This window comes from Atta colombica, unplaced genomic scaffold, assembly GCF_001594045.1.
Source record: "Atta colombica isolate Treedump-2 unplaced genomic scaffold, Acol1.0 scaffold236, whole genome shotgun sequence".
NCBI classification, from domain to species: Eukaryota; Metazoa; Arthropoda; class Insecta; order Hymenoptera; family Formicidae; genus Atta; species Atta colombica.
The window spans coordinates 377,295-389,534 of record NW_017259334.1 but is presented as its reverse complement, the minus strand read 5'-3'; the positions used below and the strand labels follow the sequence as shown (position 1 = coordinate 389,534).

General features: G+C 31.3%; 2 protein-coding genes across 2 annotated transcripts in view; both read left to right on the top strand.

Annotated features, from left to right (window-relative positions):
• The window catches only part of LOC108688592 (protein PFC0760c-like), a 6,827-nt gene extending 2,080 nt beyond the window's left edge, over positions 1 to 4,747 (top strand). Inside the window, exons 3-5 of the mRNA XM_018194903.1 lie at positions 130 to 2,750; positions 3,748 to 3,981; positions 4,412 to 4,747. Of these exons, the coding sequence (XP_018050392.1) occupies positions 130 to 2,750; positions 3,748 to 3,981; positions 4,412 to 4,747 (3,191 nt within the window). The remainder of the gene's footprint in view (positions 1 to 129; positions 2,751 to 3,747; positions 3,982 to 4,411) is intronic.
• Positions 4,748 to 10,176: 5,429 nt separating this feature from the next.
• LOC108688601 (allatostatin A) overlaps positions 10,177 to 12,240 on the top strand; it is a 14,337-nt gene continuing 12,273 nt past the window's right edge. Inside the window, exon 1 of the mRNA XM_018194915.1 lies at positions 10,177 to 10,373. The gene's annotated coding sequence lies outside the window, so the exon portion shown is untranslated. The remainder of the gene's footprint in view (positions 10,374 to 12,240) is intronic.

Below are 12,240 nucleotides of genomic sequence, written 5' to 3'. Positions count from 1 at the left end.
ATATATATATATATGTGTGTGTGTGTGTGTGTGTGTGTGTGTGTGTGTGTGTGTGTGTGTGTGTGTGTGTGTGTGTGTGTGTGTGTGTGTGTGTGTATATGTATGTATGTATATATATTTATTCCTTAGATGTTCACGATAAGGTTGAAGGATCGATAACAGATATCGAGAAGGCTTACGCCGAGGTGTTGAAAAATATCTCGCGAAAAGCGCCCGAATTGACAGTGAACAATGCCGATGTAGCATTAAATCCTTATTTATCCTTGGCAAAAAAGCAACTGAAACAAATTTATATTCCGAAGGGAATGATCCCTTCGGCGACTAACGACAGAGCGGAAAATTCACATTCCGATGTTGAGCCTACATTTACATTACCTACTTCAAACAGCAAGAAATCGAAAAGATTACTTAAGAAATATTTGCAATTAAATCGTACCGCCACAACTCCACGATTCTCATCGGATGAAGAATCAAATTTCGACGAGGAATCTGCTAATAATAAACTAAGCACGCCTGCATTATTCGAGGTTTCCAACGGAATAACGAAGGTGAAGAACGGATCATTATCTGTACCAACTTCAAATGTTTATTCCGATTCAACGAAGAATCCTAAAACCCGTCATGAATGGGACGTTAAAGATTCTTCAATTCAAACTATACCTCCATTAACTTCACAATTAAATAACAGTAACTTTAATAACATTATTAATGTAAATAATTTAAAAAATTTGAATGTTTCCAATTATGCGAATGCTGATCAATTACTGCCGAAGTACAACATAGTGCCAAGACCATTTTCCATATTACAATCGCCCAATTCATTTGTCATCACAAATGATGCACATAGAAAACCGAGCGTTTTACCAACGGATTTTAATCGTCAACAACAGATTGTCCGTTCTTCTGCAAACATTCTTCCATTGGTTCTTCCAACAGATTTATTTAATCCGCTCCCAACACGCCGTTATATTCCAATAAAGCGTATAAATCATCTCAATCCTGAAGGAAATTCAGCAACAATTGTTAGCACCGAAGCGAGTTTGCCAACGAGTCCCATAGGGAAAAAGACTACCCTTACAGATTATGGAACTTTTTATACTGACGTAATTGCTACTACGAAGAGTCCTTTGGTCACCATTAACAATCAGCAAAGTCACGGCTCATCGGATTATTATGCCATTACTAAGAGCCCCACAGAACGGACTGTTACGAAGACGAACTTCGCGACGACTTATATACCCAATCAAACATCCTCTTTGAATACCGCTCAAGAACAGAAGGACTCTCAAATCGTTCGCAAGAAAGACTTCTTACCTACAATCAATAACTACAACAGTAATGAGAAATCGAGTTTAAATGAAAATCCTGAAATCGCGTTATATAAAAAATTCTCAAATTTATATTCAACTAACGTTCCTAATGTACTCAATACGCCAAAAGTAATTACTCAAGACTTTAAAGAAGTAGTGCAGCCATCGCAACAGCAAGTTTCCACTCTCCCTGACGCAACTTTAAAACCTCTTACTCCTACTTTGTTAAAAATCCGACCGATTGCTACCTCTAACCCTACACCGTATTACGATAGCAGATCATTCGTTTTGCAAGATGGAAAGCATAAGAAAAACAGCGATGAAAACGTCGGAACGAATGAGCAGTCTCGCGTCGAAGACGTTGACGTGACTGAAAAAGAAGATGACGATGTTGAAAATTTTAAAACTCAAGTCAATGAAAAAGCTTATAAAACGCCGAATAAACTGAACGAGAAAAAAGATCGCGAAGAAGAAGAGGAAGATCATTATCCGCAGCAAAACCGTAATTATCAAGACAAATATTATGAATATGATGAAAATGACAGAAGTAGTAAAAATGACGATAGACACGAAAAATATGAGAATGTTTGGCGTGAGAATAACGACGATGGAGAGGAAGATGAAACGGAAGAGGAAGAATATGATGACAACATCGACAAAAATAAAGATGAAGATAATGACGATAATCGTCAATACAATAAGTACAAATATGATAGAGATAATTCTGATGAGAAACAACGTGAAAATCCACGCCAAGAGAAATATAACAAACCAAAAAATCGTCGTGATAAACATGATGTTGATCATAAACATGATGTTGAGCGATTTGAAGACAAGAATAAGTATTTTGAATCACTATATAATGATGACGAAATTCATGAGCGGAATAAAGAATATCGCGATCGCTCAGATCAAAAGAAATTAATAGGCAATAACCAATATAAGAAGGATCGACAAGATCGCAAGTATAAAGAATTTGAAGATGAGAGCGATGCCAAAAACAAACCGTTTATTCAACGTTCTAAAGAGCTACGTTCTTATAAACAAAACGAAAGAGATGAAGAGGAACAAAGCAATGACGATGATAAGCAGAAATATCACAGTTATGCTTCTCCACGAAGAGACTCGCTTCGCGACAAGCATCCGAGTGAAGAATATAGTGAATCTAATCCTGCACACATACATGAGGAATATCATAATCAAAGGGTCAAGGATGATCATCGTGATGATCATCGCAGACATGATGGTGAAGAGCAGGATAATGGTAAAGAGGAAGCGCGTGATCATGTGCACGGTGAGACTCAGGAACATGCAGAAACCCATAAACATGAAGAACACGATGGAAAGAAGAAAGATATAGAAAATTACAAGTTTGAAAAAGGTGGCGGCGCAGAACATAAAGAAGAACACCATGGGCATGAGAAAGAGAAAGGCGACAAGGTAAATTGTCTTTTAAACATTGCGTTTGTTTATTAAGCTTTATTTACATTAAAAGAAAAGTCGTGACAATTATATGCAAGTTCTGTATTATCCCAGATAGCAAATTGTAGTCATTTTGACAATAACTAATCATTCTAGATTATTAATGTTATGTTATCTATTTAAAATGTATATTTAATGATGAATATCATCTTTTTGATCAATTAATAACGTCATTCATTTATTCATTTTACTACATATTTATGTCATATTTGTTGATGTCGGATAAATGAAGTATTAGTAAAAAAATTAATAATGTCATTAATTTATGCCGTTAATAAAATAATGACGTATTTTCAACAAAATATAGCGCAGCTGTGATAACTTTATATTATTTTTAGAATGATAATTTAAGATAATTTTATAGTTTAACAATTAATAATTGTAATTAATGCTTTAATGGATATAAATTCAATAATATATATAATTTCCGGACTAAAAGAGCCGAAAGCAAATTGAAAAACGCTAATTATTATTCAACATCCATATATGTAAAATACATAATCAAATGTTTCGACTTTGAATATGGTCCTCATCAGTGAATATATAATATCTACCTGTTCTTTTTGTTATTTTTAATATCTTCAAAAATCACAATCAACTATGTACACATAGTATGTCAAGCTTTTTGGACATAAGATCACTTTTTGCTTATTGTTATGCATAGAATTAATAAGTAGTAAGAACATTTCGCTAAATATATATGCTTTATCTTTTGGTTATTATGCTGACATTGTTCTGATAATTCGTTTCTTTCTGATAGAATTTGCCGATAGAATTTGCTATTTCTATTTTGAAAGATTGAAAATTGAGCAATACTTTTTCAAGATTAGCTTAATTTTCACTCTTTAGAGTGAAATTCTACTTTAAAGAATTTAGAATAATTGCTACCACTATGTTCTTGTCTGTGAATATAATTTTGGTAGTACAAATATAATAATGATTTTCTATTTCATAGGGGTATAAAGTCTGGCACGAACACGAGAAGGCTGAGAAGGGACATCACGATAAGGAGCATGCCAGCAAACACTATGATGAAAATGCTGGCGAGGAGAAGAAACACGAAGAAGAGGGTGGATATCACGAGGAACATAAGCATGGTGAAGGAGGCCAGAAGACAGCTGAATTTGGTGAAAAAGGCGAACACAAGAAGGGTCACAGTACCCATGGGGAACATTCCGTACATAAAAAGGTAACATATTGTATATAAATTATATATAAGTTACATAATTTCTTATTCAAATAGAACCTTAAAATTTTTATTAGAATTCTTTATATAATATAATTTTTCAGAATTTCTGAAAATTATACAGAATTTGTTTATAATTTTATAAATTTTTAGAAAATTTCTTTTTTAAACAAATTGGAATATTTTTTAGAAGTATTAAGAAAAAAAGTCTATATCTTTTCTAGAATTAAAAATATTTTAAGAGATTTCTAAAACTTCTTATTCTATAATTTCTAAAAGAAAACTTATAAAATCTGAAAAGTTTAAGATACTTTTTCGAAAATTTTTATAAAATATGACAAATTCTTAAAAATATTGTAATATATAATGAGAACTTTTTTTATCAGAAAAACGTTGCAATTATGGAATTATTTCATTACTGTTAATTTTACAGGACGAATATGAAAAGAAGACAGAGTTCTTTGATGAGTTTAACGAAGATGGTGGCATAGAGAAGCACGGCGAACACCATCACGATCATGAATCGAAGAAAGGCGGTCACGAGAAGAAGGGCCATCACGATAGTTCGGATCACGAGGAGAAATATGGCAAGGAGGGGAAGCACGAGAAAGGCGGTCATCATCACGAACACAAGGGCCATAAAGTCGACGAAGGCCATGACCATCATTACGATCATCATCATAAGCATGGCAAGAAGGAGGGGCACGAGCATGGGAAAAAGTGGAGTTTCAAAAAAGGCGATGGTGATGACCACAAGCATAATCGCTGAAGCGAAAGATGAGAGTAATAATTTTGCAGTCATCGTGATCATTATGTACCATACTTTAAGTCTATTTTTTTTATAGCTAAACTAGTATATGTATTTAAAGTGAAAAAGGTGAGTCGATTATAAGTATGTTTTAAAGTTTCATGAAGGTATTCCGCTCATAAAATTATAAAATATATTTATAGATTCATTCTGTATGTTTAAAATTTGGCGAAAGCAAGAAGGAAAGTTCTAGTGCAGTCTAAAGATAGAAAATAAATCTTTTTGATATTGCGAATTTGGAAAAGATCAATGTTGCGTTGATTAACGTTAACGTTGCGCGCGCGATCGTGTATAACCGACATGTTATATATATTATTTTAGGAGGCGGTGTTGTTGCCCGCCTGTGGTAGTATTACCTATATTGATCACTTACAATTGAGATATATGATATGCACTTTAGGTTACATTGTTATATATGTCTAGCTTCAGTTAAGCAAATATGAATAATTGAAACGTCACACTGACTATTAATTTAGACGGAAATAACCGATTGACCTCTGCATTGAATTTCCTGCAAATTTGTAAAATTCGTATTGTGGATAAATTTTTCTTATTCAGTGACAATTTATTTGTACATCACTCTCGCAATGTATTGGAAGAAAAACTGAGAAGAAGATTCGAAAAGCAGTTAATTACTATCTAGCAGATAAGAATATTAATGTTGAATATTAATGGATCGGTTTTATCAACGCGGATTGCTTGATTGATCGATTAACTTCGTCACCACAATGCCAATAGCACTTTAAAATTTGTTTAATTAATTCTAACCTATTCATCGTAAGGAAAAAGATTAGCAGATAATTAATTAGAAATATAAATTCGAGTACTTTTACATATTTTGTAATAGATTTATTGTCAAGAAATTATGTTAGAGTTGATAAGTTTTCAGTTTAGCAGTTGGCAATTCTTAAATTTAATCGGCGGATCAAGTAACTGGGCGTTGGTAAAATTGGCTCTTATTATTGGATTGTCCAAAAAGTTCGTGCCGATTTTGAAGGAAAATTGAAACGCAGAAGATTTAAATTTTAGTATACATTTATTAAATTAAAATTTTTTGCTGCACGAACTTTTCGGACAATCCAATATATTGTTTGTTAATTTTGTTTTATCTGTTATCATCAAGTTTCCCAATATTGTTATATATTAATATTTTCATATTAATAAAAAATGAATAAAACATGTTTCATTAAAAAATTGCAATTTGTATTTAAAAACGCATTTCATAAAATTAAATTTGTTAAGTTTGCTAAGAAGACATCAAACTCTTTAGAATTAATTTTTAATTATTCGAATTCATCTTGTAGACATATCATCTTGATCGCTGATGAAATGATATTCCGGTAATGAAATATTCAGTAAGTATCACGTTTCATTAATCACTCTCAATTAGAGAGTAATGCAATTAATTAGGAAGCAATACTTTATTTTTATTGTGCGCAATTAAAGATGCTAATGATAAGATTTACCGAAATTGCAGTTTTTGCATTACTTCTGTTAACTCTTTATCTTGTATCATTTATATTTTCGCCGTAAATGTGAAAATAATTCTGTTTTACGTCACGTTAAAAAGATTAATATCCACATGGGGATACAACACGAGAATAAGCGGCAGAACGATGCCATTTACGTCTTTTTAGCTCCTTCGAGTGTGAGGAAACGTTAAAAAATTTCTCTCTCCGGGCACGTGAGAATTCTCCGAAGTAATCATTTAACAAGAATGATCATAAGGATTAATTACGCAAGAAAGACAACATTCTCGAGCGCCTTATCTTTGCTTCTCCTGCTCTGTTGCATCGCTAATATATACTCTTTTATCTTTGTTGCCTTTGAATACAAGTATTGATCGGTCGCATGATATTCAGTCGAGAATATCGTAGGAGAGAGAGAAAGAATCGTGGATGTAAATGACAGACGATTTACGACCCGTACTTTATTAAAGAAGTTATCAGTCTCTTTGGCAGTCACGATAAAAGATTTCAAGTGAAATCAGGTTAATATCGAAGCATCACTCATGATTGAGATGCCGATCATTGTCGGGACGCTTAGTGCACAATGGCACTGTCCGATATTTAATCCATGTGGAAATCGACCAGCAGTCGATTCGTCCGTTTTCGCGTTATCATCGCATGTTACTAGACTGATATTCAAGAACATCTTTTACAAGAATAATAAATCTATTAAGCAAAGTGTGTCTTTTTATTTTTTTCTCTTATCATTTTTATTCTTATCATATTATATATTATATATGAACACCTTCGCACATGTAGGACGAAATGCGTCCGATAAATTCGAATAAAGAACAAATTAAATGCAAACGAAGAAATTTTTGTTTTAATTTACCCTGAAAATATGGTAATTGTAGTACAATATAATATATTTTAAAGATTTTTACTTATGCACTTCAATAAAATTAAACAAACTTATTTTATATTTTATTATAATTTTATTAATAAATAAGAAAAATTTATATAAAAAATTCTTCGAAATACAATGTTGTCCCAGAAATACTTTTTAGGATAAATTTTAAGAAAAAATTCTGCACATTCACTCATAATAACGCTGCAATTTACATTTTTATATACAAAAACAGAACAGAATGAATAGATAAAAAGCACGTTCCTGAAATCGTATTAAGTTTCCGGCATTTTTTCTTGGTATTTCTTCTTGCAGGAATTATTCGCGTCTCTATTCTTGAAATAATAATTCAAGATTAATGATACGTTATAGATTCGTAAGAAAAAAATAAAATAAGATGTTTTATGCGTTTTATTTTAGGCGTATCATTTAATTACGGATGTCTTCAAAAGAAGTATCGATAATTATGTGTAGTTTTGATAAAAATCTATTAGCTTAGGTGTCATTCTCATCTTTTTCATAAATTAACTAATTACACGAGGCGCATGCTTTCTGACGCGTAACCAACTAACTTTAATTAAATTTTATATTTATAACTTTTTGATAGGAACAAATGTTCGTGACATTTTCCTCGATCAATATAATTAAATGATTGAATTAATAAGAAAGGTACGTGTATTCTCTATTATTATTAATTGTAAAACGTCAGGAAAGGGCTAATGAGAGTGCACGGAAAAAAAATTAATTCGGTGGTACAGCAAACCTATAATTTACGCGAATTCAACATCGATAGCTATAAGAAGATTTGATGGTTTAAAAAATCGCTAATGTTATTCAACTGTCAACTTTACTACTGGTATTTTAACATAGAAAATTGACTGTCTATATATTACGACTATAGATTTGCTGAATCAGTGAAGTTTTCAGTGTTTTTTTCCGTATGTAAATGTTGTAAATGTTGCGTAATACAAAGTAATATAAAGATATTTTTTATTTGATTTATTTGATTGATCACTGTCCTGTATATGTAGGAAGAACCGAGATCAAATTTAGAATCCCAGGAAAAATCAAAGGTCTTCCGAGAGGCGAAGTATCGAAAACAGGCATTTTATCAATTTTTTAACGATTTTTTTAACTTCGAGCATGAGTCACTTTTTGACAAAAGAGAGAACTTTAGAACCTCGTAAGAACGTTCGAAAGGATCTGTTCTTTTCACGCCTGAAATTCTCGCGTATTATCAAATAAGATGTGGTTTTTAGTTTCATGCGACTCGTCATCGACGCAAATACTCCATTTGAATTTTTATCATCTCTCGTAAGACATTTTCACAGGCGAAAACTTTTACGACAGTACAGCGCAACGAAGAGTCTAACGAACAAGCGAACAACGAGTCTACACGTTCGTTTACGAGTGATTTAGTAGGAAATCCCATGAAATCTTTTGTCAAACGCATAATGGTGGATAACCTGTTTAATGTTTAACCATATCATCGCCGGATTTAGTATCGAGTTGTTCTCCTTCGTACGAGCAGCGCGAGTTTACGGGGGAAACTTCATTCAAGGAAGTCCAAGGAAACTTCAAGCAAGAAATTCGGCGAACATACATAGGTCATCTATGCGGAAGATGCGACGTTGTAATTATAAATTATTAAGAATGATGCTGTATGTCAAAGAAAAATAAATCGTAAATCAAAGCAAAGACAATGGATTTTTGCAAGATAAAACTGTAATACTCCAAGTAACAAGCATAATCTAATAAGAATATAATTTACCCTTTTATTCGAAACTTTATAATACGTGGAGGCGTCAACTTACTTGCGCGATGATATTCTATAATCTATCTTTTTATCACTCGAGTAGTCATAGTTTTCTCGTGAACAGCGAAACATTTAATGTGTCACGTAATAATTTTTGCGATAATACTATTTTATACGAATTTTATGATTATATTCTATTAAAGAACATCGAATAAAAAAGATTAACTGCCACAAATTAGGTTTAGCAACTAATTCAATAGCATTATATGAATACCTAATGTCGTGTCTGCAAAGTCTAATTTCCATTAGCTTAAATATTATCATTATAACAGACAAGCATTTTGCTATTATGTCGATATATTGATCATTGTAGCAAACATTTTCTATGTAATAGACAATTTGGTAGCAGGTACTGTTTCAGCAAATCATATTTAGCTGTATAGAGACAATTTTCTTTTACACGGACATATCCGACTATGACAACTAATTTCATGTTGCTAAATAAATTGATTTGTAACAGACGTACATACGTTGCTATTACGCCTTTATATTAGCTATAGCAGCAAATTTTCTGTATGTATTAGCAAATTTTATAACTATAGTAGCTAATTTCATAGCTAATGCAATTTCAGCTAATCAGAATTAGTTGTAGCCAGAAATATTTTTTTTCCGTGAAGTCATATGGCATTATAATATATAGGAGAAAATTAATAATTTGTGTATTATTATTATTATGATGTATATATAATTAATTATAATTATAAATTACTCATAATTCTTTTAAAAGATAATTTTTTATGATTGTCCTTTTTAGAAACAATTCCCTTATATTTCTGTTGGAGAATAGCTGCTCAAAATTAAGATTAAACGAAGTGGTCCGCATCAAAAATTCATTTTCCATCTTGCAGGTGATTAACAAATGATACGATCCGCGATTATCATGTTACTCCGCCAAACAATTTGATTCCCCATTGTAACTGAGCGACGTGAGAACCGCTTGTGCGTCATGCATCATCCCGTCTCAGTATAAATCTGTTTTTACGCATATACGCGCGTCGCGACGCCTCATCCCGATCGTGAGCGTGAGAAGGGATGGCGCGGTTCATGGAGGGTGAGAAAGAAAGGGGGTCTTCATACATGCTTCATAGGGGCGCCGACGCGTACACACACATACACACACATACATGTATAAAGGCCGGCGTCGCGACGCTCTCGCCATCATTTCCGGGCGCAGACACCGTAGTCGTGGTATTCGGCGTCGTCCGTCCGGTGACTCACAGTGAGGAAGTTAAATTGTCGCAGTCGCGTGAGAACGAAGGACCGCTTATCCGCGAATAAAAATCAGTTTCATTCCCTGGCAAGAGGAGACACGATAGGATTCGACATTTCCTGTCTTTTAATAGTTCAAGAACGTACCTCGTGTCATTCTTGTCTCTCTACAGAATCGCAAGATCCGACAGAATCTGACAGCAACAGGTGAGTAATCCGTCTTTTGAGATACATCTTTTCCGAATTATTCTTTTTTTATATTCTTATCCGTTCTCCCTGTTTTAATTGCGTTTATCTCATAATCATATTTTTTTATTTAATAACAAATTTAAGATCTTTTTTCTTCTTAAGATCTTCAATTTTTAATGTAGAGTAATTGATTTTGAGTTTTACCTATGGAGTATCCTAGTACTCACTACTTGATGATTGCAAATTAATGAAGGAAAAACTTTATTTCGAATAGTGATACATTACAAATTCAAGTAAATTGTGTATATTGATAGGGAATGACGTGATCGCGAAGAAAGTTAAAGAGATATACCAGGATAATGGGTTAAGAAATAAATTTGCTTTTAGCTTGTAGTTATGCTGTTAATAATTCACTATAGAATTTTAATACAGGAAATAAAAATACACATTTTAATACAATAAAAAAAAACGAGTTAAAAAGTTTAATTTTTGACTGATGTATATATATATATATATACAACCGCCATTTCGTTGAAAATTATTATTTTTAAAAAGCTACAATTGGACAATAAAACATTTAAGATTGAACTAACACCAAAATCATTTATTTTGCCTAGAAATTAAGAAATCATGTCAATCATTTTTTTCAATGAGCCGTGATTCCTTAGTTTAATCTTAAATGTCTTATTGTCCAATTGTAACTTTTTAAAAATAATAATTTTCAATGGCGGTTATATTTAAGGTGAAGATTATGATTTAAAAATTTAATTGTTTATTATATTACATCTCAGTTAAAATTAGTTTTTAACTTCTTTTTAATCTATTGTTTAATTGTTAATATATATATATATTTTTGTTGTTTTTCATAACATTAAAGTTTCATAATAAATTATTGACATTGAAGTTTCATAGTAAATAATTAACAGCTACAAGCTAAAGATAAGTATTTTCGACCTGTCACTCTGTTTCTTAAATGCACAGTTCCTTAAATTAATACAAATAGATACAATATTTTATGAAAATATATATGATAATATTTTAGTTGTTTAACAATCAATTTCAAATGGTAAGTAATATTTTATATTTTAATTTGCTTTTTCCTTTCTCTATTTAATTTTCTGTTATATGTGACGTATAAAAGATTTCTATCGGTTCAATCTCTGTTTCACTGTTTTTTAGTTATAATTCTTTTAATTTTTCACAAGTCGATTATATTTCAATTAATTTGCAACATTTTTAATAATACAAAGATTATTAAGATAAAGAAGATATTATATTAAATTTTTTTAAATGCGGCTTAATGTATTTGACATTAATATATTTTTTGTCATGAACAGCTATTAATAAGGATTACAAATAAGAAACTTATTAATTTTTTAAAGGTTTCGCTTATAATATTGTAATTTGTTCATATAATAAGCGATTCTTTCTTTTTTTAACTTCTATTTATAAACGCTTCTTAAAGTTAATAGCAACAGGTGAGAACGTTTTAAAAACTAATCCGAAGTTTCTGCATTTCTACTTTTTTTCTCTTTATTAATTATCTCACAGAAATTTCATACTAAAAGATAGTAATTAATAACATAGTTTAAGTATTAGAAGCATTTTTATTCAGTGCTTTTAGTACTAAATACGTAATTAATTAGCGTCTTTTAGTATTAAATTGGCCAGTATTAAATTTCTGTAAACGAATTGTTAATTCTGTTATTATTTTTCATCATACGTGAAATGATGCTGCATTATCTTTATCTAAAAGATTTCTCAAATAAAACAATAAAATATAAATGTATGTGTACAAAAAAGATGCTTGATTGAAATATCTAAAAATTTAGTTTTATATATATAAACATTTATTTAATTATTAATTAATTCTTCAAAAAGCATT